Source organism: Scardinius erythrophthalmus (assembly GCF_964197995.2).
Source record: "Scardinius erythrophthalmus genome assembly, chromosome: 11".
Lineage (NCBI taxonomy): Eukaryota > Metazoa > Chordata > Actinopteri > Cypriniformes > Leuciscidae > Scardinius > Scardinius erythrophthalmus.
This window is the reverse complement of record NC_138231.1, coordinates 6,387,052-6,414,704: the sequence shown is the minus strand read 5'-3', so window position 1 is coordinate 6,414,704 and position 27,653 is coordinate 6,387,052. Positions and strand designations below refer to the sequence as shown.

Below are 27,653 nucleotides of genomic sequence, written 5' to 3'. Positions count from 1 at the left end.
AGGAGGTCTGGGCGGATTCAGTCTCCTAGCTCCCCTGAGGAAGCGGATGACTAAATCATTCCTTCCCAGCGACTGACCCAGCGTTGAACCAAAGAACGCTGAAATAGCCGCCACATACACTTTGAGCGTGGAAGGGGATCTGCCCTTATCCAACAGCTCTTGTAGGAAGGAGAGAACCTCCGTTACCTCACATTCGAGGGGTGAAATGCTCCGAGCTGTACACCAGCCGGAGAAAACCGACCACTTCGAAGCATAAAGCCGCCGAGTCGACGGCGCTCTAGCCTGAGTGATGGTATTCACGACTCCCTCTGCGAGACCAACGGGTATCCGTTGAGCGCCCACACATGAAGGGACCACAGTTCCGGGTGTGGGTGCCAAATCGAGCCCCCGGCCTGCGAGAGGAGATCCCTCCTCAACGGCAGTGGCCATGGAGCGATATCTGCCAACTGCATCAGAACTGGGAACCATATCTGGTTCTCCCAGAACGGAGCTACAAGCAGGACTGGGCATTTCGTTTTCCTGACCCGTTCCAACACCTGTGGCAGGAGGGAGACGGGGGGAAAAGCGTATAACGGGCAGCGCGGCCACCTTCGGGACAACGCGCTGTCGGTCTTTGAAAAGAACGCGGGGCAGTGCGCGTTTTCGCGGGACGCGAAAAGGTCCACCTCCGCTCTGCCGAATCTCTCCCACAACAGCCGGACTGTTTGTGGGTGTAGAGACCATTCGCCCGGGGGAACATTGTTCCTGGACAGTCTGTCTGGGCCCACATTCTGAAGCCCAGGTACATGCACTGCTCTCAGCGAGCGTAAGTTGTGCTGAGCCCATAATAGGAGGCGTTTCGCCAGCCTGTACAGGGATATGGATTTCAGACCGCCCTGGCGATTTATGTAGGACACCACAGCCATGTTGTCCGAACGGACTATGACGTGTTCGTCCTTGATGTGGGGACAAAAACGCGTCATCGCGTTGTGCACTGCCAGCATTTCTAGGCAGTTTATGTGTTGGAGCCTTTCTCGTTCCGACCACTGGCCGAAGAACGGTCTGCCCTCGAGCAGAGCTCCCCATCCCGAGGTGGATGCGTCTGTCGACACCATCCTCACTCTCGAGGAAGTCCCCAGGCTTACACCTGATTGGTAACAGTCGTCCGCCGTCCAAGGTGCCAGGGCTGAAACACAGCTCTGTTCGACCTTGAGGCGTAATCGACCGGTCGCCCACGCTCTTTCAACCAGAACTGCAGCGGGCGCATGCGGAGCAAGCCCAGCCGGAGAACTGACGATGCTGAAGCCATGAGACCCAGCATCTTTTGAAACTTCCTGAGCGGGGTGACAGCGCCGCGGCGGAAAGACCTCGCCGCGCGCTGAATGATCAACACGCGCTGTGGTGACAGCCGCGCTGTCATAGACTGTGAGTCCAGAACGACGCCCAGAAACAAAATCGTTTGACTGGGGTTCAATGAACTCTTTGTCCAGTTGACTGTGATACCAAGATTCTCGAGGTGATCGAGTAAAATGGTTCTGTGCTCCACGAGCTGTGATCTTGATTGAGCTAGGATCAACCAGTCGTCCAAATAGTTTAGCACTCGCATGCCTCTGAGTCTGAGAGGAGCGAGCGCTGCGTCCATGCATTTCGTAAATGTACGAGGTGCTAGGGACAAGCCGAATGGCAGGACTGTATACTGGTATGTCTGACCCTCGAAGGCGAATCTCAAGTATCGCCTGTGGTGTGACGCTATCTGTATTTGAAAATACGCGTCCTTCAGATCTATCGACATGAACCAGTCTTCTCGGCGAACATGCGCGAGAATTTTGCTGGTTGTGAGCATTTTGAAACTGCGTTTCACTAATACTCTGTTCAGCCGTCTTAGATCCAGTATGGGTCTGATACCGCCGTCCTTTTTGGGGACTAGAAAGTATCTGCTGTATAGTCCCCCTTCGCTTAGACCTGGGGGAACGCGCTCTATCGCCCCTTTGCTTATCAGTTTTGATATTTCGGCTCGAAGTAGGTGAGCTACTTCCAACGAAACCGTAGTTTCGACGCGCGCTATGAAGCGGGGAGGGCGTCGACAAAACTGTAGCGAGAAGCCTCTCTTTATAATGCCTAGCACCCAGTCCGAAACCCCTGGGAGCGCTGCCCATGCTTCTGCATGCCTGGCTAGGGGCTGGATACGGAGCGCGCTCTGATCGCCGTGCGACAGAGGCGCTTCGGGGGATACAAACATAGGCGTTATGCCTGTGGCATTTGAGGCGGGGCGCGCGCTTAATACAGCGGGCGAAACGCTCGTCCTCGACCTTACTACAGTGCTTAGCTGAGTGAGGGAGGACTGAGAAAGTCTCATAGGACCCATGTGAGCGAGTAGATGTGGGCTGGGAGCGGGCACATTTACTGCTTTGGGCGCGGCGTCTGCCTGAGCAGAGCGCGCGCTCACAGTTCTCGTTTTTACAGAGAGCCTGTGATGTGTTAGACATAGTGTTCGTGGGCACTGGGAAGTGGGCACTCTCACTATGCTGGAAGCGCAACCGACCTGAGTCGATTTTATGTGCGCGGGCCCTAAGTGTAGGGCTGTGCTTATGTGTAGTGATGGGCACTGAGGAGTGGGCATCGAGACTACATTTATAGCACCATCGGCCGTGGCCGGGACACCAGAAAATACACTCTTTTTGAGATTTATCTGGGTAGCCGTGAGAACGGCTTTTGTGTGCAGGCAAGCGGGCAGCAGTGCGGACTTGCTCTCTGCAGAAAACGCTGGAACAGTCGCAAATCTTGGGACTGAAACAGCGGGGCGCTTGGGTGAGAGGCCGGCCGCAACGGGACTCACACACCTGCGCTTTCCTAGGCTTGCTAGGACTTCTTCTGCACTTCCGGTTTTACCACAATCCTCGATCGCGGCCCGCGCGAAGAGGGGCGCCGGGCGCTGGACCGAGAGCGGGGCCTCGAGCTGCGCTGTTGTGGCTGCTGCGAAGAGGCGGCCGAAGGCGGGGGCTGAGGCTGAGAGCTCCGCGGAGTCCGTTTGTCACGAACCGCTGCAGAACCGGAGCGCTTCGGCAGGAAGTGCTTGAAGGCTTGAGACGCTTTCTGGGCCTCGGTAAATCTCTCCACGAACTCGGAGAGAGAAGAACCAAAAAGGCCGGTGGAAGACAGCGGGGCATCGAGAAACGCAGTGCGCTCGGAATCGGCCATCTCCGTGAGCGTCAGCCATAAGTGCCTCTCAGCGACAGTGGCGGAAGCCATACACCGTCCCATGGCTTGTGCGGCGGCTTTAGTAGCTCGGAGCGTGAGATCTGAAGCGCTCCTTAAATCCGCGATGCAGATAGCGTCAGGTCCCATCTCGTCCAGCTTACGGAGGAGATCACCCTGGTAAATCTGCAGCGTAGCCATGGTGTGTAGCGATGACGCGGCCTGCCCAGCGGCGGAGAAGATTCGCGCGAGCAGCGTCGACGTCATGCGGCAGGCTTTAGAAGGCAACACCGGTTTAGTCCGCCGTCCAGCAGAGGGCGGGCAAAGGTGGGTCGCTATCGCCTGTTCCACCGGCGGAAGAGAGAGGTAGCCTCGGTCTTTGGCATTATCCAGAGAGGAAAATGCGGGTGACACAGATGAGCGCGTCCGCGCAGAGTAGGGCGCGTTCCAAGCCTTCGCAACTTCTTCATGTAACTCAGGAAGAAAAGGAGCGGGCTTAGATTCCGGAGAAGTGCGCTCACCAGGGAGGAAGCTACCATCCAGCCGGGTTCGAGAGGGGGGCTCCGGTGCAGACCACTCGAGGCCGAGGCTCGCCGCGGCCAGCGCGAGTACTCGCATGAGCTCCGTCTCGATGTTGGCTCTCGTTGAGGGCTTGCGGGCAGGAGGCGCGAGATCCTCAGAGCTCGCCCAATCCTCGCTGCCTGAAGCTAGCAGAGAGCAGGAATCCTTCTCCCCCGACGCGGCCTCTGAACCGACTTCCTCTGATGAAGCGGCGGCAGACTGCGGGCGCTGAGCATCAGGAAGTGATTCGAGAGAGGCCGGTGAAGCTGGCGGGCGAACCGGCGAGCTTGGTCGGGCTGGAGCGGGTTCCGGGACCCGCTGCGAGCGGCGCTTCTTACGGCGCGGCATCGCGGCGGTGAATGCAGGCTTGGAGAAGGATGCCAGGCGAGTCCTCAGAGTCACCATCGGCAAAAGCTCGCAGTGAGGGCAGCCTCCTTCAGCGAGCGCGAGCGCTGCATGGTCCTCACCCAGGCAGGAAACACAGATGACGTGCTTGTCTCCCTCGGTGAGTGGGGCTCGGCACGAGCCGCAGGAAGGCATCTTTAAAAAGACGCAGCTCTTTTAGGGGTGAGTGTTGCAGCGAACACACACACACACACAGAAAAGCAATAGTAGTAAAAGGATATAGGCGTCGGAAAGCGGGAAGTGGCGAGGAGGGCGCGAAGCGCCCTCATTGGCCTGATGTCATCTCAGGCCTCGCTCGATAGGCTTGAGCAGTTGCCGCAGAGCAGCCAATGAGCGAGCAAGCCGTCTCGCCATAGCTGTCTGCTGCTGCCGCAACGCGTTTTACATATATGAAAATTAAAGGATAATTTTTTGCTTCAGTGTTTCGTGAAAAGAGACTTTTCCCGTAGCGTTTTGATAAAACGCAGTACGAGAGGACTCTCGTAAGAGAACCGAGACTGCATCCGAAAATCGCATACTTCCCTTCTATACACTAGGCAAAAAACAGTATGTGACGGAAGAATTATGCCTGAATTCACAGTACTCATAAAAGAGTAGGCAAACAGTGCCGGATGACCTGAGATTCTGAAGTGTGCATGGACACTTTACTATCCCATGAGGCCACGGGTGAGGATTTGTGAATGGCAGTGATGCGACGCAACTGATGCTGGTAGGTCACATGATATTGACAACATGGTAGTACGTCTAAATTACATTCATACTACACACACTCATACCATTTAGAGCGTACTTTTTAGCCTTTGTGGAGTATTATCCAAAATAATTTACTACTTAATACTCAAAAAAGAGTCTTTACAATGGCACGCACTGTAAAGGTCCTTGATCACGTCATTTTCACAACTCACGACTTTCAAAACTGTTTTATGGAGTTTTTGTCTACTGAAAGTTTTTATCGGAAAGACATTTCGTCAGCTGAATTTTGTACATTGTTAAACAACAGTATAATCCATTGAACGCGCTGTACTTTTATCCATCGCAACCTCATTTTCATTCCTGTTAAAAATTAAATATGGCGCTACCCAGTTAGCTACTAAGGTCTATTAAAGCACTTCTCCAAGTGCACTACTCTCCAAAGAACTCATAATGAAATACCCAATGGGTCAAAGAGTTTGACTGTTTCTCTCTGTGTTTTAGGACCCTTAATCAAACTCTTAATTTGTATAGATCCAGTAGATGGGCTGCCACGAATAATGTCATCGTCAATCAAAGACAGAGGCGCTGCCAGTGTGAACAACAGCACAAGGGTTTTAATGTAGATCAGATGCCATTATAATGGATCTGACATCATTCAGAGGCCATTTGCACTTCAGGGCCGCATGCGGGTTACTTCATTTGCAAATCAGACGCTAGACATTGATGACAAGCCTTTATATGTGACCTTCACATTTCAATTATTTTGAGTGGGGCAAAGAGAGGAGGCTTCAAACAAACACGGTCCTCACATAGCCCGGAATAACAGAAACAAAAGCATGTCCACCCATGCACTTTTTGTCATTGGTGAAACGCACAAATAAACATCAGGCAAATAATGATACGCAAAAAAAGGCCTTATTAAATACAGTTCACGTTCATTTACATGAACGAGTGGTGTGTATCTAGTGTATAAACATCTATGCACCAGTCTGCGCACACGTCACACACCAGGAAGCGCTCGAGCCCTCAGATCACTTGGACGTGGCTGTGTTACAAGAGCTAAAAACGATATAGATACTGTTCGTTTTCTCACACAAACCGCTCGTTTCGTGTCTTAGGCCATCAATGTGCACTTACGATGGGGAATTGTTTAATTTGGACGATGGGGAATTGTTTTAATTTGGACTCTGTGCATGCTCTTTGAGACAGTGACCATAGACCTGCAGTGACTGACAGACAAGAACGGTTTGACCTAAAAATATCAAAATTGAAACTACTGCAGAAAAAAAGACACCTACATCTTGGATGCCCTTGAGTTAAGCTAAAACATACCAACATTTAATTTCAAAGTGAACTATCCCTTTAAGGCTCAAGAAACATTTCTGATTATTATCAATGTTGAAAACAGTTGTGCCGCCTAAACAGAGCAGAATTTTTTGAAATGGAAATCTTTTGTAACATTATAATTAAATGTCTTTACTGTCACATAAACAGTTGTTCTTTTTCAGCTAAATAATTATTGTCTTTTTCAGAGCTGCTTTGCTACAGAATTGAATTCTGTCTTTATCATTGATTCTGCTGTAAAGCTGCTTTGAAACAATCTGTATTGTATAAAGCGCTATAGAAATAAAGATGACTTGACTTTTTTTAAACTTGCAAAGTTATGACGCTTACCTGATGAAAACAATCCATCACATTGCGGTTGTCAGTCTGAATTCTTGTCCTTGTCTCTTTGAGTTGTTATGAAAAGAGCCACAGGGAGGCGTTTGGTCAACCTCCTTGACATTCATCTTTGAAAGATCTTTGCCCAGAACTGAGCGGTGCAGTCTAACATTTACCTCTCTATGGTTTAGTTTCACACCGCAATGAATGCCGCCGGTCATGCTGGAACACCAGGCTGATGTTTATACCTCCTCAGATCATATTATCCAAATGAGAGATCACGTCAGCCCTAGGCATCAGGGATCTGGTGCGCAGTGTTCAAATGTCAGATCTCAGTTAAACAGCTCTGCCACTGCGAGTTCTCATCTGGATCATCATGTGTGACGTCTGATCGATTTCAGATAGGGCACGGGGGGTGCGATCAGCTGACAAGTGTGACCTCGCAGGGTAATTGATGAATTAAAGTTGATCAGCAGGTCATCTTTGATGTGGAAACTTTTGGAAGGATTGGATTAAGCCACTAAATTGGCTGGGATTGTCTTTTAAGGCAGTCTGCGCTTATCAGCATTTGTCATTTCATCACTCTCTCATTTGATTATCTGAAAGACTGGAGGCTGAGATCATCACAACTGACGGTCTGTATGTCTGTCAGTCTGTCTGTGAAACACAGAGACAGTTTAGTTATCCATTCTCACATGCAGAATATCACTCTTCTAACTTATTATTTTATGCGAAAAATAAAAAAAAGGTTATTTATTGGCATTTATGGTTCCATTGAGGACCTTTAACATCCATGCAACTTTTCCATTTCACAAAAGGTTATCTATAGTGGAAAAGGTTCTTTAGATTTTAAAAATGTTTCTTCACACTAAGAAAAAAACTGTTTCTTTTAAGAGAGCCAAAATGGTTCTTCCATGGCATCACATGTTTTGGAGTGTAAGAAATATTTTAAATGATAATTGCATAATACTTTCATGTTTAACAGGTTATTTAAACATTTTCTAGGGATAAAGTATGTTTGCGATCTGTTCAAAATTAAGCTCATAGATCATAAGATCATAAAAAAAAGAAAAGAAATTTAAACTATTATTTGAACTAAATCCTAAAACCCATGACAGAACCCTTTAAGCTTCTATATAGAGCCTTTTATTCTTGCAACTATTTGTGCATGTTGAGTAGATATACAGTGAGACCAAATGGGTCACTTTTTTTGCGTGAATGAAAAAACTGTCCATATCGTGATGTTCCCAGTATGGAGCTGTTTGTTCCCAAGTGTCAAACCTTCTATTCAATAAACCCTCCATGCCCCATTACCGTCAGCTTGAGTGTTTCTCTCTGGGTGCTGCACTTTATGTTTGCTGTGTTGTCCTGAAACTGAACTGCTGCCTGTGTCTTGGATGAATTATAAAGCGATTTCAGTGGGTAAAGGGAGAATAACTCCTCTACTGAGCACTTCTGCTGTCTCCTTTAGTTTCAACATTATCTAGACTGTCTGAACGCTTCAGGTCTCACACATATTCCTCTCAGAGGATTTCATAATGAGAACAGGACTCAAAGCTGGAAAAGCGCAGATGTTCGCACTCTCTCTCAGCTTTGTCACTGTGTGTCTGATCGCTTTCTAACCTCAGATTTCAGAAAATTTTGTTTTAAATTAATACTATTATTCAGCAAGAACGCATTAAATTGATCAAAAGTGACATTACAGACTTCTATTTCAAATAAATGCTGTTCTTTTGAACTTTCTATTCATCAAAGAAAAAAAAATGCATCACAGTTTCCAGGAAAAATATTAAGCAACTGTTTAATTAACTGTTTTACAACATTGATAATAATAAGAAATGTTTCTTGAGCAATGTAATATCAAGATGATGAAAATTCAGCTTTGCATCACAGGAATAAATTACATTTTAAAATATATTTAAATAGAAAACAGTTATTTTAATTTGTAATAATATTTCACAATACTGTTTATATCAAATAAATGCAGTCTGTGTGAGCATTAGAGACTTTAGATGAAAACATTAAAATCTTACCAACAGAAATATCAGCATAAGTATCAGTGTAGTGACTGATTGCTGTTTGCATATGTGCTAAACAAAATATATTAGGGTTTAATTTAAATTATGGATCTGGCTGGGGATACTTATGATGAGGTCCTGATTTAAGCCAAATAGGATGCTGTATTTGTGTTTTATGGGACAAGAGAGCTGATGCAGTCCCAGGTCAACACAGGTTCGGTAGCAGTGAATGCATAAAAGAGCAGCGCGCTTTCACTGCACACCTGCAGGAGTGCTTCGACTATAATAGACCGCCCGTCTATTTTTATGGTTTTAAATATACAACCTTTCAAAAGACCTAAAGTCCCCCAAACTGTGCGGTCACTGTTTCCATTAGCTAATATCTACCTATTTTTTTCATTTATAAGATACTAGTCTGATGTAGATTGAATGCTCACAACAAGAATATGATCTAGCTATGTGTCTAATAGGCCTTTTATACAAAGCCTGAAGGTGTGTTTTCCTGTTTTGTGCCATGCTCGCATATGAAATACTCTGTTTGATATCGCAAACATCCTAAGTGGAGTTAAAAACTAAGCATGATTTAAATAATATTGTTGTGCATGTGTTCAGGGCTGTTATGGCAACTGTCCTGAGGTGTTTGTGATTTTTTAAGGTACACTAACTTTTGGCCCTCTAGCCGCTAGAGAAAAAAAAACTGAATGCATTTTGTGGAAGAACATTGTTTTGGTTGTTCTATGGCTCTGTGTGACTGTGTGGAATATTACCCCTCACAACTGTTAGAGAGACATATGGCAGTTTATCTGTCCAATAAAGTATATTACCCACCTGTTGAATAATGAAAATGCAATCTCCGCATCGCTTTTACTACATTTCACCTCAGTTCTCACCATCTCGGAAAAGCCAAATCAATGCAACAAGAGCAACTTTTCTTTGAGCCTAGACACACACAGGCGAGTGAAGCATTTACACAATTTCCCGCGAAAACTATGCCGTCAGGTTTTAAAAAATAAAATAGGCTTATAACATGCTTACAATAGTGAATCAGGGTAATTTTGAGCGAAAAAAAAAAAGTTGAATAGTGTACCTTTAAGCCAGTTTGTTTTTAATAGACTAGCTAATCTTTCATTAAAACTTACAGAAATTATCTTTCATTGAATGTTTTTTTAACACATGTGAAATTGTGTATTCCACAATCATTTAACTCGTGTCAGGAGTATTATATTGTTTCATTGACTGTGACATATCTGCTGTGCTGTGTGTATGCTGACAGCGCTTTGGGGAAGATATATTTACAATGCAACCTCCCACACCGGCAATATTGGAAACAAATTCAGAAATACATCTCGTTTTATGATGCCGTGGGTTCAAAAAAGAAGATCAAAGAAACTTCGCGCGCGCCGTTGCTGGCCTCCCTCCGTCCTCTGTTTCTGTATGCAAATACCTTTGATTAAAGCCAGACAACCCATACGAGCTCAACTTAATTAGTACATAAGCTAATATGTACAATGTACTTTGCACCCTGCATCTAATTCTCCCTGTTTATCGTGTCTCTAAAATCTTCACTTTTGACTGAATAAATTATGAACAGGGGTTTTGGTTTTAGAGTCAAGATGTCTCTATAATTCATTGCATTCGAGCTTCACAGCTGAATAGCTTCAAGCATGATAGATAGGGATGTGGAATTTTTCCTAAGCGTGCCAAAGGTCTGGATTTCCCAGGGGAGGGGGAGAGATGATAATAAACATGATGAATTCTGGGATATTACTTGGTTCGTGTTGCAGTTTGGAACATTAAACAACAGTGCATGTTTGTATATACATTATGGTGACAAATATTCAGACAGGGCTATGCAATTATCACTTATTTATTCATGAGACTCATTATGCTATATTTAATTAAAAGACATATATCAATGCTTTTCAGAGCCAGTCTGACAGTATCATATAGCTCAGTCAGATATCTCATAATATGTCAAGTGCAAAACAGGAAGTTAAAAGTGGTAAACTGAATTCAAATACAATTCAACCAGACATTCACAAAGGCCATGTTACATTCGTAACACCCACACCTTTTAATCGCAGATGTAGGCTACTGTATGTGATAAACGCAACAAACTAATTTGATTCAATACAAATCACCTTGAAACACTAGTAACGTGGGAAAATGAAAGACAGACTTTAATAGTGATGCATGTGTATGTGAACACAAAAAGAAAGGATAGTTACAAGGATAATAAAGCAGATGTTTTGTTATCAAGCCCAAACCAACAATGCAACTTTTAAAGTACAGATAAATGCCTAAACCAATGTATGATTTAAGTTATTATAGGTATACAAATTATGACTCTAAATTCAATAAGACCTGTAGCTTATTTAAAAAAAAATTAAAAAAAATGTATATATATATATATATATATAAACGGTTTTGATTTTATTTAAACAAATGTCAATCATTACTGAAACTCTATTATTTTGGCAGATATAGAGGACTGAAACGTGCATTTTTGAGTGTTACACTTCTACCTGTTGTCCGTCTCATGAAAATTTAAAGCCACATTACTGATCCCTCTCCAGCCACTGCTTCCTCTGCCTGGTTTTGACAGGCTAAAATGTTGCCCATTCCTTGTTCTGCTTGAGTGGATGATAAATCAAAGCCTCTTTTAACATTCTGCAGCTCTGAAAAAACTCCAACCGCCCCATGATGGTCCCGTTACCACAGCAACTACAGCATCCCAGGTGCAATCCTGCTGAAACTCAGAGCACCTGTACCAAACATTAGTTTGCAGTTTCACAATTCCCTCATGACACATACGATCCATGAATGAAGTGGGTTGTCTGAGAGTTGCACAACATTCTGTCTGATTTCAAGTGAAAGGATACTTTTATTCAAATATTGTATGATAATAGGCATTATTCAGATATAATTAACAATAAATGAAATGAATAATATTGCAAGATCTTGCAGGGATTTAACTAGATTTGGCATTATACTGTTTCTTGTTGCTATATTGGACTGACAGATTTCACATGACTGGAAGGCAACACACGCACACACACTGTGTTTTCATGTTTTATGGGAACTTAGACACTATGATTTTTATATTGTACAAACTGTATATTCTATCCCCTACTAACCCATCACAGAAAACATTCTGCATTTTTACATAAAAAAAAATAAATAAAAAAACATAACTTAGTATTATTTATAAGCTGTTTCCTCATGGGGACCAAAAAAAATGTCTCCACAAGGACACAGATTTCAGATATTGCCATCTTTGTGGGGACATTTTGTCTCGATAACGTATAGGGTTTACCAGTAGGGTTAATATTTATAAAGTTTATATAAAAAAGTACCTTTTATCTCTTTATTTGAATGTGTTTGAATTTAACACAAAACCCTGCTAGAGAAAACAAGCATTTGAAGTTGGACTTGACTCAAAATTTGAAAGCCCATGTGACAACTTGCCCCGATATCCTGCTTAATGTAACGCAACACATATAACTCCTGGATTGGAAAGTGATAATGACACAGAAAAAAATTATATAAATCAGTATATATATATATATATATATATAGCCTACGCACCGATATAAATGCATCTTCAATACTATACACAGGCTGGAGTGGAAGATTAGATCATTTAATTTAAGTTGGGGTGGTGGGGGTCTCATTATGGTTTCAAATTAGGCGTGACGTAAGCAACCACGAACTCACGAGCTCAGACCCTGTGTGTCCCGCGCGCTCAAAACAGACGCAGCGCGCACTCCGAGCTGCAGCACGCGGAACGGAGCTTGTCTCTGCCTCTTGAGTCTGCAAAACAAGACAAATACCTTTCCGGATAAGATTAACAGCAGACAACATCTGTGTGCATCATGAAGTTTGCGGCTTTGCTCTGCTTGGTGGTTGTCCTCGCTGCGGGTAAGTGAAATTCTCATAAAGAATCATTGCATAAATCATTTCAGCACCATGGTCAGCGACACGACAGTTATGCTGCAGAAACAAATAGTACATCACGATGGGAATTTTCGTTTTTTGCACAAGTAAAACGTATGGATAATTGGTGATATCGAGATGAATAAGCTTAAAAACATTTTGCATTACGATTTGCACAAATATGATACAAGGCTTTTACTATCCCAGATGGAGATTCCATACCAGTTGAGCAGGACAGCCGAGGAGAGGATCTGGTACGCTGTAGCTTCTGTTTATGAGAATAATAAACATTTATTTCTCTACTCGTTTTATTTATGTACACTCTTTCATTTCAGCTTACCCGGTGTTTAGTTCAGATCCTTTCAAAGGTGCTCTACAAGACTGATGATAATCCAGTGCATCCAGAATGCAAAAACATCCTTACACCAGGTACGTTGTTACTTTGCACTGTTTGTATTGTGTTGCTTCAATTTTTGAGGTAAAAGAACATTGATTTATTATTGGATTAACTCAAAGGTGACTTCTTATGAAAGGTTATTCTAGCCTTGCACTGTTTGCAGAGTGAACTTACATTCATTCGAAATATCATTTGGACATATAACATGAAAACAGTCAGACTACATTATCGTCATAAATTCTAATCTCAGTACATTGTGTTTGGTGGAGGAGACAGTTATGGGTCAGTGGTTTCATTCTAAGACTGTGGAATAATAATTGGATGTATTCATGCGATGCATAAGCAATGGAGTGGAAATGAGTTACGAGTCATTTGCATTTGTGTTTTGTGCCCCCTGAATTCAGGATCAGGTCATTCCACGGTTGTGAAAAATCAGAAAGATGTTTTACAACTGGCTCAAGAGGAGCTGAAAAAACCAAGAGGAGAGTCTAAAGTCAAGGAGGAGGAACTCATTGAGGATCTTCTCAAAGCTGACAAACGCGAAGAGCTGGATGACGAACGGAGCCAGGAAGAGTTTCCAAATTTTATGAAAAGAAGATTAAAAGACAGGCGTGAGGAAATGGATGATGAACGGAGTCAGGAAGAATTTCCGAGTTTTATTAAAAGAAAAATCAAAGAAAAACGTGAGGAACTAGATGGGGAACGGAGCCAGGAAGAGTTCCCTAGTTTTATGAAGAGAAGAATCAAAGAAAAACGTGAGGAACAGGATGATGAACGGAGCCAGGAAGAGTTCCCCAGTTTTATGAAGAGAAGAATCAAAGAAAAACGTGAGGAACAGGATGATGAACGAAGCCAGGAAGAGTTCCCCAGTTTTATGAAGAGAAGAATCAAAGAAAAACGTGAGGAACAGGATGATGAACGAAGCCAGGAAGAGTTCCCCAGTTTTATGAAGAGAAGAATCAAAGAAAAACGTGAGGAACAGGATGATGAACGGAGCCAGGAAGAGTTCCCCAGTTTCTATAAAAGAGGCTACAAGCATAAAAGAGAAGATTATGATGATGAGAGAAGCCAAGAGGAATTTCCTCAGAAAAGACATTTTTCCATCCTTTACAAGCGTGATAACCCCGATGAGGAGCGCAGCCAGGAGGAATTCCCTCCATACGAGTATAAAAGGAGTCATCTTCTGGCCAGCAGAGAAAAACGTGAAGAACCAGACTATGATAGAAGCCAAGAAGACTTTCCAAGCTACACCCACAAAAGGAACTACGGGGATGGAGAAGAAGAGGATGAGGAGAGTGAGGAAAGAGAAAAGCGGATCTGGAAGCCATCTCATAGATACCACCACAAGAAAAAGCATCACAAACGCAGTGAGAATGAGGGTTTTGAAGAACCAGACTATGACAGAAGTCAAGAAGACTTTCCAAGCTACACCCACAAAAGAAACTATGGGGATGGAGAAGAAGAGGACGAGGAGAGTGAGGAGAGAGAAAAGCGGATCTGGAAGCCATCACATAGATACCACCACAAGAAAAAGCATCACAAACGCAGTGAAAATGAGGGTTTTGAAGAACCAGACTATGACAGAAGTCAAGAAGAATTCCCAAGCTACACTAACAAAAGGAGCTATGGAAATGGCAGGCACCAAAAACAAATCGAGGATTTGCTGAACGAGCAATCTGAGGACATGAACTCTCAGGAAAAGAGGTCTGAGGAATCCGAAGAGGTAGACGAGGATATTGCAAAACGATACTGGAAACCCACTCATAGATACCACCATAAGAAGCATAACCACAAGCGTGGCGACTCCATAGAGCTCCAGAATGAAGATGAACCCATCTCAGAGAAGACTCACAGTCTCCATGAGTCAATAGACAAGGCCATCAAGCTCCGTTCACCTGAAGAGGAGGAAAAGGAAATTGTCCATGAGCTTAACGAAAATGAGCTGAAGAAAGGACACAAGAGTTTGGCAGAGGAGAAGCAGGACAGGGAGGCTGCGTTGAGGTACCTAACAAAGAAAAAGAATGAGTTAGAGGAACGTCTACTTAAAGGCGATGTCTATGAGAAACGCTCCCCATGGATTTACAGAGGATACTACCATCCAGCCTGGTATAAAAGAAGCCACAAGGTGGGTGAAAGCACTGAACACCCCAACCTCAAACTAGAAGAGGTCGCTGAGACCCTCCGGTACAAAAGGGGCCTGCCTTCTCAGGAGTCGTCACCTGGGGAGGAAAAGGATGTCTCCCAACAGAAGCTTTTCACACCAAAGGAGGTATGGTAGTTTCATCCAACAGACAGTGCATTTATTACCAGGATTGCCCACCGAGAGTTACCAAAGGTTACTTGTCTGGTCAAGGTTGATAGTTTACCCTTAACAGTACGCTCTTAGAAAAAAGGCGCATACATTTTATCTTTAGGGGTACAACAGCATGTCACTAGGGGGCAGTACCCTCAAAGGGACATCTTCATACCTTATTTATCCCAGAAAAGGTTCACAGTACACTAAAAGGAGAATAAGGGGGTTTATATGGAACCTTAAAGGATTGTGTGAAGTGCTTCATATATAGAACTTTTAGGGGTACCCATCATGGGATCATTTTATGAATTTAGTTTTAATTCATTTTTTAGATTGATTAATTTTTTTGGATTGAACAGCTGGTAAACATACTTTATCACTAGAAAATTTTAAATAACCCATTAAATATGAAAGTATTATGCAACAGACATTTCTCCTGCTATAGATACTTTTTGACATAAAGGGTTCTTCAAAACTGAGTCAAGAACCCTAGGGTTCTATATAGAAAAACATCAAACTTCTCTCTAAGAGTGTAGTACCTTAAGGATACATACTGTATTACAACTCTAATATGCACCTTTTAGGAGTAGATACAAGTAAAAAGTTGTCCCTTTATGATTACTGCCCCATTGACAAGCTGTTCTACCCCTAAAGATACATTTTTGCACATTTTTTTTCCTGACAATGGACACACTTTGGGTGTCTTCCTACTTTGATTCAACTTGTTTGTAGAGACACCAAGTCCTGGAATGGGTGTGCCAGATAAGAAAGATATCCAAAATGTGTACTGCAGGTGAACCTTTGGGAAATGGTTTGGGAAGCATAACAAATGGCCCCACTGAGCCCTAAAGCCTACACTCCAAGTACAAACGGGAATAGAAACCATGGACTGACCTGAGATGTTTATGAATAGACAGGGATGCATTGCAAGCAAACAATGACATTAATGCAATCAAACGTTGCTCCATGGAGCTCTTGGAAAACAAGGCCAGTTTTTCTGCTCGAAGTAGCTTATCTGTATCTCTGCTTGCTGGACTTGGGCAAGTTGAGTTACTAAGAGAGGACGTGGGTAGACTATAACCCAGGGATATGGAAACTTCGGCCCTGGAGGGCCACTGTCCTACAGAGTTTAGCTCCAACCCTGAAAAAAATCACCTTCCTGAAACTTTCTAGTAATCCTGAGGACCTCGATTAGCTAGTTCAGGTGTGTTTGATTAGGGTTGGAGCTAAACTCTGTAGGACATTGGCCCTCCAGGACCGAAGTTGCCCATCCCTGCTATAACCCTTTTCTCAGTTTTTATTGCATGCAATTCCAACTTCACCAAAAAGTGGTAATTACCTCCCAGCAAAAAAGTATCTCTGGTGACTACTTGTGTCAAATGTTCTCCTATTACAAGGACATTTGAGTTATCTGATATGCCTCCAAGCTATGCAGTAACATTACTTTTATTTGAGGGTGTAGAGGGATAGCTAGACTAGAGAGCATGCTAAGAGCATCATTCCTCATCATGACAGGGATATTACATAACTAAAGGTACTTTCTTTTCTACTGAGACTGTGGAAATAGGATACTTCATTGACTAGAGAAGGGGTGTCCAATCCTGCTGGAGGGCTAATGTCCTGCAGAGTTTAGCTACAACCCCATTTAAACACACCTGAACCAGTTAATCAAGGTCTTACTAGGCATACTAGAAACTTTCAGGCAGGTGTGTTGAGGCAAGTAGTAGCTATACTCTGCAGGACAGTGGCACTCCAGGACAGAGTTTGAGAACAACCCTGGACTAGAGCGAGGAATTGTCTTTCGTTCATGAAAAAAAACATAGTCTGGCTATCACCAGACCAAGCTCAATCTTTTAAGACTGAACATTGTTCTGGGGAGTCTGCTATGTATTTTCTATTGCACAAGAGGCGTGATCAACTGGCATAATTCAAATGACTCTGTACGCAATTAGATAGTCCTTCAACCAATCAGATCAATGATCTGGGTGACGTACTTTGCAGAGCAACACAAAAACTCCAGGCAGGAAATGTGAAACCAAACGTGTTGATCAGCGGTTTGCAGAAGCAGCATGGCATCGAGCGATTTTTGCAGGTTATGCAAAAAGAACAACATGAAAATGAGTGGTATTTACACCCACTCGAGCGATTTGTATGCTAAAAAGAAGCCATTGAGCATCGTCGAGAGGTTAAAAGGAATTGGACAGAGCCGCTGGAATTGGATTGGATTAAACCCACCAATAGCGTGCCAAGTGGATAAGCCAGTTTGTGATTGGATCCCGCAAATTTGTAAAGGAAGCAGCAGAGATAAATGTACAGGTTTCCAGCCTGAGCTGCAAGGCAAAATCAAATCGCCGGCAGATCAGGCTGGATTTACCCAGTCTTAAAAAAAAAAAACCTTTGCAAACACAAAACGATTGTAAACAGATTGCAAACACACACAAAAAAACGTGGGGACTGATTAAGGCAGTGGTTTTTAAGCATCACTCAAGAGTCAGAAGCATTACATTTAATTCCTGCTCTTTTCTTTCCTCAGTTAGTCGAACTTGAGAAACTGGCCTCTGTGGATCAACAGATGAAAGAAACAACTTAACCATTCCAAGAACCAGCTGAAACATCATCCTTTCTCTGCTGCCTGATTTGACTTTCCATCAGCTTTATGTGTGCTCACTTGAGCTGCTTTATATGAATGCATTATATGTTGTACCCATTTACAACTGCATAAGACTTCTGTTATTGGTGTCAGTCGGTGTATATTTAATGTGAGAGTCTGAGAAACAAGACAGTCTATAAAAAGCAAAACTAGCTCGAAAATGTCATGTGAATTATTTTTCTCTTTATTACATAATCTAAAATAACAAAGACAAATGCCCATGTACTATTGGACTGAATTTAAGAGCATGCTACGTGAAAGATGCTGTACGTGTTTAAAAATTCCTGTTGTTCTTTATGGCCTTCAATAGAACCCCTGCATTGTTTGCATTTAATAAAATGTGTAATTATGGGACCAAAGCTGATGGATGCAGTTATCATTTGTGTTTTGATGCTGGAAGCCTTTTGAACATTATCAAAAACCGATAAATATACAGTTTCCCTTAGCGATGAATGATTGACTAAGCTTTATTTTGCGAGCAAAACTTGGTTATTCGCCAAGTGCAGAGGATGGCGTCTTTTACAAAAGTAAATGCATCTTTTACATCCCCCACATCTTGCTAAAGAAATAAATAAATAACGATGAAGGGAACATTCTGAAGCTCTTAAATGCAAATCTGGGTAAAACTAAAAAAAAAGTAGACTTTGAATAATAAAGTCATGCAACCATACAGAGAATAAAGCACTGCCTGAATGTGTGAGTCAACACTTATTTGGTTTCTTCTCACATAAGCAAGTTAAACTAAACTAATTGCCTTGGCAGAGCCGTCACAAGACGAACTAATCTCATCCAGCTTCAGCCTCTTGGCGGCAGGCTCCTCTGATTTGTGCTGATTCCTAGCTTTGGCAGCGTCTGTAGCGACCGTGGTTCCAGACAGCAGATACCCTCCACCTCCACTCATGAGCAGCACTGGATGAGTCCGGTTGGGCAACACCTGGAACAATGATACGGAAGTGAAGAAGTCATCAAAGTCTTTCAAGGGGAGGGCGGTATGACCAAAATCTTATTTCACAGTCTTCTTATATAATAGTAGTTGTATAACAATGTAGCTGGAAATGCAACAACATTTTTTACATAAATCATGATAATGGCAATTTTTGGAAAATCCAGAGATTTTAATGCATCACAAATGTTGATTTTTATATATATATATATATATATATATATATATATGGAATTTGATAGATGTACACTACCATTCAAAAGTTTGGGGTTTGGAAGACTTGTTTTTGTCAAAAATACAGTAATATTGTGAAATATTGTTACAATTTAAAGTAAGTTTTTTTAATATATTTGAATATTTCATATTTGAATATATTTCAAGATGTACTTTATTCCTGTGATCAAAGCTGAATTTTCAACATCATTACTCCAGTCTTCAGTGTCACATGATTCTTCAGAAATGATTCTAAAATGGTGATTTGATGCTCAAGAAACATTTCTGATTATTATCAATTTTGAAAACAATAAGCTGTTTGATATTTTCTTTTGTGGAAACTGTAATGCATTGCATTCAGGATTAATAAGTTCAAATATTTATTTGAAATAGAAACTAAAAGTATTCATTTCTTAAAAAAAAAAAAAAAAACTGAACAAAATCAGCAACACTTGGTCTCGGTCTCATTTGTTAACATTAGTTAATGTATTAACTAACATGAACTAACAAAGAGCAACAGTATTTATTAATCTTTGTTAATGTTAGTTAATAAAAATCCAGCTGTTCATTGTTCATGTTAGTTCACAGTGCATTATCTAATGTTAACAAATTCAACATTCGATGAGATGAAGAATTACCTGGTAATGCCTGAGCCAGGAATCTGTTAATCTGAGACTGATTGCTCCTCCTTGTTCCCTGAGCTTTGTGTAGCACTCAATCAGCGGCTGTCCGGAAGAGATCAAAGAGTAAATATTACTGGAAGCAGTTATCAAAACACTCCTCTCAAACTGATTATGCAAATCTTTTTAAAGCAATGTTATACCCTGATTTACAGCGGAACTGAATCAACACTGAACTGACTTCAGCTGAAAATTAATCATTTTCCTGTTATCACTGTTAAAGCTGCTTTGAAACTATCTGTATTATATAAAGCACTATATAAAAAAGGTGACTTGACTTGATTATATGGTCTTTGGAGAGCCTGGCAATAATCTGAAATAAAAGTCGACATTTTGCTAAATAACCACTTTTGTGTTCAACACCATGACGATTAGATTCAGATTATTTTATTTAGTGCCATGTCAGCATTCAAAGCTATTTTCATGGCAAAAATTTAATTACAAAAATGCACAAATCATATAAATACAATAAAAACCAAACAAACAAAAACAGCAAATCATATTATACAAGATTTTTTAAATTAACATATGATAAAAAAAATCCAAAACCTTTACAGGCATAATCTTACTAAATAAGTCCTTAATTGAGGTCTTTTAACTTCATTAAAGAGCATTCTGCTTGTATTAAGTACAAGACAATCTACATGACGATTATAAAATCTTCATTTTTGGGTGAACTGTCAAATCAATGGTTTTACCTCTCTGTACTGGCAGTACACTACGAACGGCCGTGATGGCGCTAGGAACTTCAGCAGACCCATTAACACGGGACAGGGGTGGAACCGACAAGCAATCACCAACCTGAAACAAACATTCAAATCAGCGAATCACTGGAAGACTGCATACAAATCAATAAAAAATATGACATGACAAAACTCAGCAATATTACAATACATAATATGCACAGTCAACTACCAGGACATATAAAATGTTAGTTGGTTTTAAATGCATTTAGGGCTGGACAATAAAGTTAAACATTTTAGGTATATAACAAGCCTTTAACTGCACAAAAACACACACCCATCTGCATTTCTCCCCTCTAACAGAGCAGCAGCGGAGGCCAACTTCTTCCTCTTCTCCTCCATCTTCACCTTTTTCTCTTGAGCCTGTAGGGTTAGAACGGTGAATTCAAGTATTTGACTTATACTGAGATTTTAGGAAAACTCTTAAACGACACTTCCACCAGCCTGACTAGTTCAAATTGCCCACGAACATTGTTCAACTGGTTTTTTTTTTGGTGCTTTTTCTCCTGTTTTCTTCACACATATCATTTCACACATTTCACCTCAAGCTGCTCTTCATTTAAACTTTTGTCTCCTTGGTAACAAAGTAGACCTTTGAAAACACTTCACCGAGGGCAAAACAATACATTTTTAAGTTTGATTAGCTTTTGTTTCATTTTTATAATTATTTACATATTTTAAAATGGACTAAATTCAGCACATTTTTAAATGGTTTGTGGATATTTAGCTTTTTCTTTAAATGATCAGATATATAAGTAGATAGATAGATAGATAGATAGATAGATAGATAGATAGATAGATAGATAGATAGATAGATAGATAGATAGATAGATAGATAGATAGATAGATAGATAGATAGATAGAGAGTTTTAAAGGTAATCATTAATATTTATAATTATATAAATTATATTCATATTTTAAAATGGACAAGTTTGGTTGTGGACAAAATATAAATAGTTTTAAATAGTTTGTGTTTATTGATATTTTTGTTTAAATTACTTTTTGAACAAAATAATAATTGATATCCATAATTATTCAATACATATAATATTTAAAAATGGCAAGGTTTGGACTTTTTTGAGTTTTTAGCTTTTTGTTTAAATGATCTTCAAGTAATAATTAATTTGTATAATAATTTAAATGATATTCATAATTTAGAATTGAAAGTTTTATATTCATGTTTTCAAATTTAGAAACAATAAAATCTATACAAAAAAGCAAAAGCAGCAAAAAATAAATGAAGGCATGGAAATATGTTTCCAATTCTAAATTATGAATATCATTTAAATTATTATACAAATTAATTATTACTTGAAGATCATTTAAACAAAAAGCTAAAAACTCAAAAAAGTCCAAACCTTGCCATTTTTAAATATTATATGTATTGAATAATTATGGATATCAATTATTATTTTGTTCAAAAAGTAATTTAAACAAAAATATCAATAAACACAAACTATTTAAAACTATTTATATTTTGTCCACAACCAAACTTGTCCATTTTAAAATATGAATATAATTTATATAATTATAAATATTAATGATTACCTTTATCTATCTATCTATCTCTCTATCTATCTATCTATCTATCTATCTATCTATCTATCTATCTATCTATCTATCTATCTATCTATCTATCTATCTATCTATCTATCTATCTATCTATCTATCTATCTATCTATCTATCTATCTATCTACTTTATATATCTGATCATTTAAAGAAAAAGCTAAATATCCACAAACCATTTAAAAATGTGCTGAATTTAGTCCATTTTAAAACATAAAATCTATACAAAAAAGCAAAAGCAGCAAAAAATAAATGAAGGCATGGAAATATGTTTCCAATTCAATTAATGTTAACAATATATGTTTTTCTAAATCAACCCCTTGGACATAATAGTAGTTGCAGAAACACCCAAACACGAAGCGACATATGAATGTTAAACTCTCTTACCCTCTGTTCTCGCAGTCTTTCTCTCTCCGCTCTTCTCACTTCTTCTTGCGGGTCGACGCTGACCTCCATACTCTTCTTAGGTTCTGATTTCTTCTCCTCAGACACACCTGAGGTTTCCCGAGAAGAGTCAGATCCACCGATCCTGCTGCCGTTGGCCTGAGAATCTGCGTCCTTCTCCGTCAAATCCAGGGTTCCCGCCAGCAGAGCGTTGACTTTGCATAAAGGGAAGTCGTGCAGCGTCTCGTGGAAGTGTGACGGGAAGCCGAAGCTCTCCATGCCGGCTCTCGTTGGCCCTCCACCGGGATACATCTGAATCACTGAGCCAAAACCTGAGGAAGAAAACATTTCGATCATCATGCTCAGCTGATATAGGTTTTTCAATAGATCTATTGTATGAAGATAAAACAGAGAAAAGTAAAGTGTGATTACCTCCCATTCTCTCCATCACTGAGCCCAACACAAGACCAGCACAGGTCTCAAACACGATGATTTTACTGCCAGCGTGGATGTTACCCAGAGTCAATATCTGAGCCAATGTGTCGTACCGCAGGTGACTAAAAGAGTGGAAAAAATACTATAAATGCTTATGAAACATTCAAATCCTGATATGTAGTGCAGGGTTTCTCAAACTGGGGTTCAAGCTATTAATTAAATCATAAAAATGTAAAATAAGCAATCAAAATAAAACACTCAGTAAAAAATGACATATTTTACCCGTTTACTTGAAATGAAACGAGGCATTTATACACAAACAAACTTATGCAATTAATCACAATTAATCAATTTGACAGCACTAAAAAAATGAATTCAAATGAAAAAAGCACATAATAAAATTAAAACAAAAACTGAAAATAAAGAATAAAAGCCAATCCAAAATATGAATACATACTATTAAAGGGTTAGTTCACCCAAAAATGAAAATGATGTCATTAATGACTCACCCTCATGTCGTTCCAAGCCCGTAAGACCTCCGTTCATCTTCGGAACACAGTTTAAGATATTTTAGATTTAGTCCGAGAGCTTTCTGTCCCTCCATTGAAAATGTATGTACGGTATACTGTCTATGTCCAGAAAGCTAATACAGACATCATCAAAGTAGTCCAAGTGACATCAGTGGCTCAATCTGAAGTTTATAAAGCGACGAGAATACTTTTTGTGCGCAAAAAAACAACAAAAATAACGACTCTATTCCACTATTCATTTCCTTCTCTCTGGGCCTCGAGTTAGTTCACGTAGTAGCGTGTCTGGGTTGTACGTCACACGCATCACACACACATGACCAGCGTCGGCCAATAGTGAGCCTACGTGTGACGTACAACACAGATGTGCTACGCTGAAACACTACGTGAAAAAACTTGAGGCCCAGAGAGAAGGAAATGAATAGTGGAATAAAGTCGTTATTTTTGTTGTTTTTTGCGCACAAAAAGTATTCTCGTCGCTTTATAAACTTCAGATTGAGCCACTGATGTCACTTGGACTACTTTGATGATGTCTGTATTAGCTTTCTGGACATGGACAGTAAACCGTACATACATTTTCATTGGAGGGACAGCAAGCTCTCGGACTAAATCTAAAATATCTTAAACTGTGTTCCGAAGATGAACATGAGGGTGAGTCATTAATGACATAATTTTCATTTTTGGGTGAACTAACCCTTTAATACATTATAGTATACAAATAACAATAAAATAACACTGAGAACTGTGACCATGTGGATATGTTATTAAAGAAGTAAAATATTAAGCTAAAATCTTCAAGCAAATGTTTTTAGGTTTGGATAACACAACGTATTCTAGTATATACATATCAAGTATACCTGAAGGTATACCAATTTAAAATAATAAATTGGACATGCCCCGATGATCTACTTTATAGGTAGGTCTATTTGTGCTGTACAGAAAATTATAAGTTATAAAATTATAAGACAATAATTGAAGTAAGGATCAACATTTTCATATTCATTTTGCTGCTGTCTATCTGCAGTTGATAATACAAAATAGTGATTCAACACCACACACAGTACATAAAAGCTTTTTGCTTTTTCTATTGTAAACACCTGCGGTATGGTGGATGTGTCTCTGACAAACGTCCAGTGCAACAAGTGATTTGTGACATTTTCAGGTTCAGCGGTTAGTTGGAAAAAAAGTTTGTTTAACAGTGGAAATTGAGTCTCACATTATTTCAATTTTATTACACACATAATGTTAATGGTGAACATTTTTGACTTCTCTTTGACTTTTGATTCTCTCAAGTCTTTGCGACCGGCCCCTATTAAACAATAAAGAAAGTAAGACATCTTTTCATTTACGTAGTTAGGTAGCCTACTATACTTTTTGGCAGAATTTATCATTATAATCAACTTATTTATTTCCTTGATTTTGTATCACGATAGTCCCTAAATGTATTTAAATGCAGGATATGGGATTCAAATAAAAAATAAAATAAAATAAAAAAAAACATTTCCCCCCATTTTGTGTGTCCCCCCACTTCTCAAACCAAAGTTACACCGAAAAAGTGTGAGTAAATGATGACTGTTTGCATTTTTGAGTGAACTAGTCTTCCTAGATCCCATACCATATTTTTCCTGGTTCTCTGCCGTGATACATCATGGCGAGGAGTCGAGCGGAGGGTTTCAGGACTGTTATGTCACTCTCGTACCTGTGTGCAGAAAGGCAAAGTACATGTTAATAGTTATATTTTTCGAGTGATTGATACAATAGGAATTAAAAGTGTTTATCAACTGTTTGAACTCACTTTTTCTTTTTCTTCTTGATGTATTTCGCTTGAGCAAATTCAGTTTTGTCCTTGAATGTTGTACTGTTGTCTATGAGCTGCTGAACAATCTCCTTAATTGCACATGAAAGGACATGTGAGAAAAATGTCTTTGTAACCAAATATGAAAACCTAAATACCTTTTATACAGGTATGAATAACACCATTCTGCATTCACACTGCAAACATCCATGACAGCTTTTATCTTATCCATGCTAGCAAATAATCAAGGCCACCCAACGTAAATTAGAAAATAATTTTAGTACAGCCATTTAAAACCCGAGGGTCAACCACAGTAAAGCAATCACCAGCAGAATCATTTTGGCAAGGGATTCATGTAAGCACAGATATCAGATACCAGTCGTGTCTAATGTGAATGTAAACAGGTGGAGGGAAAATAAATTGGATAAGTGATAAGACTTTTCAGTTTTATTGACGTTGCCATCTTGGATATTATATTAGTCACTGTCGCTATGATTACTGGTAAGAGAATAAAGGGTTGATTCCCTATACAGATAGTATTTAAGACGTTACTATAAGTTGCTGTTTGAATGGAACATTTCAAGACTCACACCGAAGTAAATGCGGTTGTAAAAGTAGCCTTTCCTCGGGTACATACCTGCCCCTTTAACCCCTGCTCTTTCAGTGTTTCAATATCATCCCTGGTCAGTTTTTGAGATCTGCCATCATCCACTATATGTCTGTTATCCTGGCCTGCTTCTTTAGAATCTATGACAGCGGAAAAGAGAAACAAATTCACCTCATCCAGGAGAAAATAAACAAATACACAAATAAAAACACAAATCTGTAATATCATTACCTAAAGAGTCTCCTGCGCGTTTTATTGCCTTGGGTTTGAGTGTACCGCCGGCTTCGATTTCAAACATGGTCCCGTACAGCTGCCCAACCACATTGTCCAAGAAGAACCACTGCTTCTCAAAGATCACTTTCCTAAAACACACAATACACAGAATGTCAAATCACAGCAAGTGAGGCGAGCAACAAGCCCTTAAAGACAGGGTAGGCGATTTGTTCCAGAAACATTTTTGTTGTTATGCTGGTTGAAAGTCTCTTCTCATCTTGATAGCGATCACTAAGTTAAGTGGTCTAAATGTATATAGTCTGTGGAAGGCGTAGGACCATAAAATACAACCTGCCTGTCAACGTGTGTTTTTTTTCATTCTTTCACGCAACTGTTAGCGCAGACATCAGCGCGCTTCATGCTATGCAGACGTCAGTCACAGAGAACATAAACAGAGACCTTTTACAGTCCCTCCTGAACCAAACAACAAGTGTATGCTGCGTTCACGCTATAACTATTGTAATTTGGAAGATATGGAAACCCGTGACATTATATTTGGAAGTGCTTCGTGACTCTAAATTATGCTTTTCAATGGCAACACTATCATCAACGCCGAAATGAATCTGCAGCAGTCAGGTGATACAGGTCAGAGCTCTTTAAGTTAATGTTATGTGCTTTGAAACATGAGGTAGTTTAGTTTGCTCCCTGATGTATGCGTTTGTATGTGTTTTGAAGGAGGCATGACTTTGTAGATGCTCTGAGGGGACGGTGGGATCTCATGGTTTCAAAGCTAGCATGCTATTGCTAGCCGCTCCGGAAATTGCCTACCCTACCTTTAAAATCAACATGAGACGGAAGTTGTGATAGTATTTCCTTCCTTATTGTGACGACTCGAGTGAAAGCTTTCCTGGACAAGAAAAAATGTAGGGAAGGACTTGAGGTTTGCTATTTGAGGATCTCATGTGAGTGACAGGGTGCCATAATATTCCATAAAAAAAAAACAATTAGTCAATTTTGATTTCATGGTGTGTTAAATGCGAATATTATACTTTGTACTATCAATTGTCAGATTTACAACAGATAAGATTATTAGCTAATTTTTTTATTAAGCAGTGGTCTTCACAAGTCTAAGACCACTAATGAAAAACGCAACAACAACCAAATCTTTTACAATAATTTAAGTGTAAAGACGAATTTAAAAACTGACATGAAGTCTAAGTTTATGTCATGTTTAACTTTTGCAGATTATTACACCGAAATAGCGCAGAAAGCAATACATGTCTGATAATTGTAATATTTTAACTTTTCTTTGATGTGCAGGTTTAATTCGTTTTTTAATCCCATCGATTTTCAAGGTGGTGTACACAAAACCTAAACCATTGAACCTGCAAGACTTATAACTTATAAGAAAGATGCCATTTAATAAAAAGTTGTTAAACTCACTTTTTATTTTCGACCTGCACTGATTTGAAGACATCTCCTCTTTTCAGCACTACATAATCTCCGTAATTTATAGAGCTCTCAGCATCACTGTCATCGACACACTCCGCCATTTACTGTGATCAGCGTGGAGATCGCCCGAAGAATGTTTAAAAACTAGTTTACACTTCAACAAACCCGACGCAAAAGTGTCAGTTTCTATCTGAAAACAACCGTAGGTAATTACACACAAGCTTTGCTCCCTAGTTTCCCCACGTGTGTTGTGTTCTGTCACTTCCTGTTCCGAGAGGCCAGTTAATCGAGTGCTGATTTCGAGA

The 27,653-nt window shown here is 40.4% G+C and overlaps 2 protein-coding genes across 4 annotated transcripts in view; one reads left to right on the top strand and one right to left on the bottom strand.

Moving 5' to 3' along the window:
* The window catches only part of chgb (chromogranin B), a 23,105-nt gene extending 4,960 nt beyond the window's left edge, over positions 1-18,145 (top strand). The window contains exons 2-6 of one of the 3 annotated variants that reach the window (XM_081378725.1): positions 12,268-12,434; positions 12,657-12,703; positions 12,785-12,878; positions 13,251-15,115; positions 17,673-18,145. In XM_081378725.1, coding sequence (XP_081234851.1) covers positions 12,389-12,434; positions 12,657-12,703; positions 12,785-12,878; positions 13,251-15,115; positions 17,673-17,729 — 2,109 coding nt within the window. In that variant the 5' untranslated portion in view covers positions 12,268-12,388 and the 3' untranslated portion in view covers positions 17,730-18,145. Of the gene's footprint in view, positions 1-12,203; positions 12,435-12,656; positions 12,704-12,784; positions 12,879-13,250; positions 15,116-17,672 lie in introns of all 3 variants that reach the window. The other 2 variants (XM_081378724.1, XM_081378726.1) reach the window with 2 other exon arrangements.
* On the bottom strand, positions 17,592-27,653 carry trmt6 (tRNA methyltransferase 6 non-catalytic subunit). The gene is made up of 11 exons (XM_081378733.1): positions 27,340-27,653; positions 25,915-26,045; positions 25,714-25,823; positions 25,077-25,168; positions 24,897-24,980; positions 22,752-22,876; positions 22,323-22,651; positions 20,646-20,731; positions 20,324-20,426; positions 19,584-19,670; positions 17,592-18,723 (listed from the first exon to the last, which is right to left on the bottom strand). Exons 1-11 carry the CDS (start codon positions 27,447-27,449, stop codon positions 18,526-18,528), a joined length of 1,455 nt encoding a protein of 484 aa, XP_081234859.1. The 5' UTR covers positions 27,450-27,653; the 3' UTR covers positions 17,592-18,525.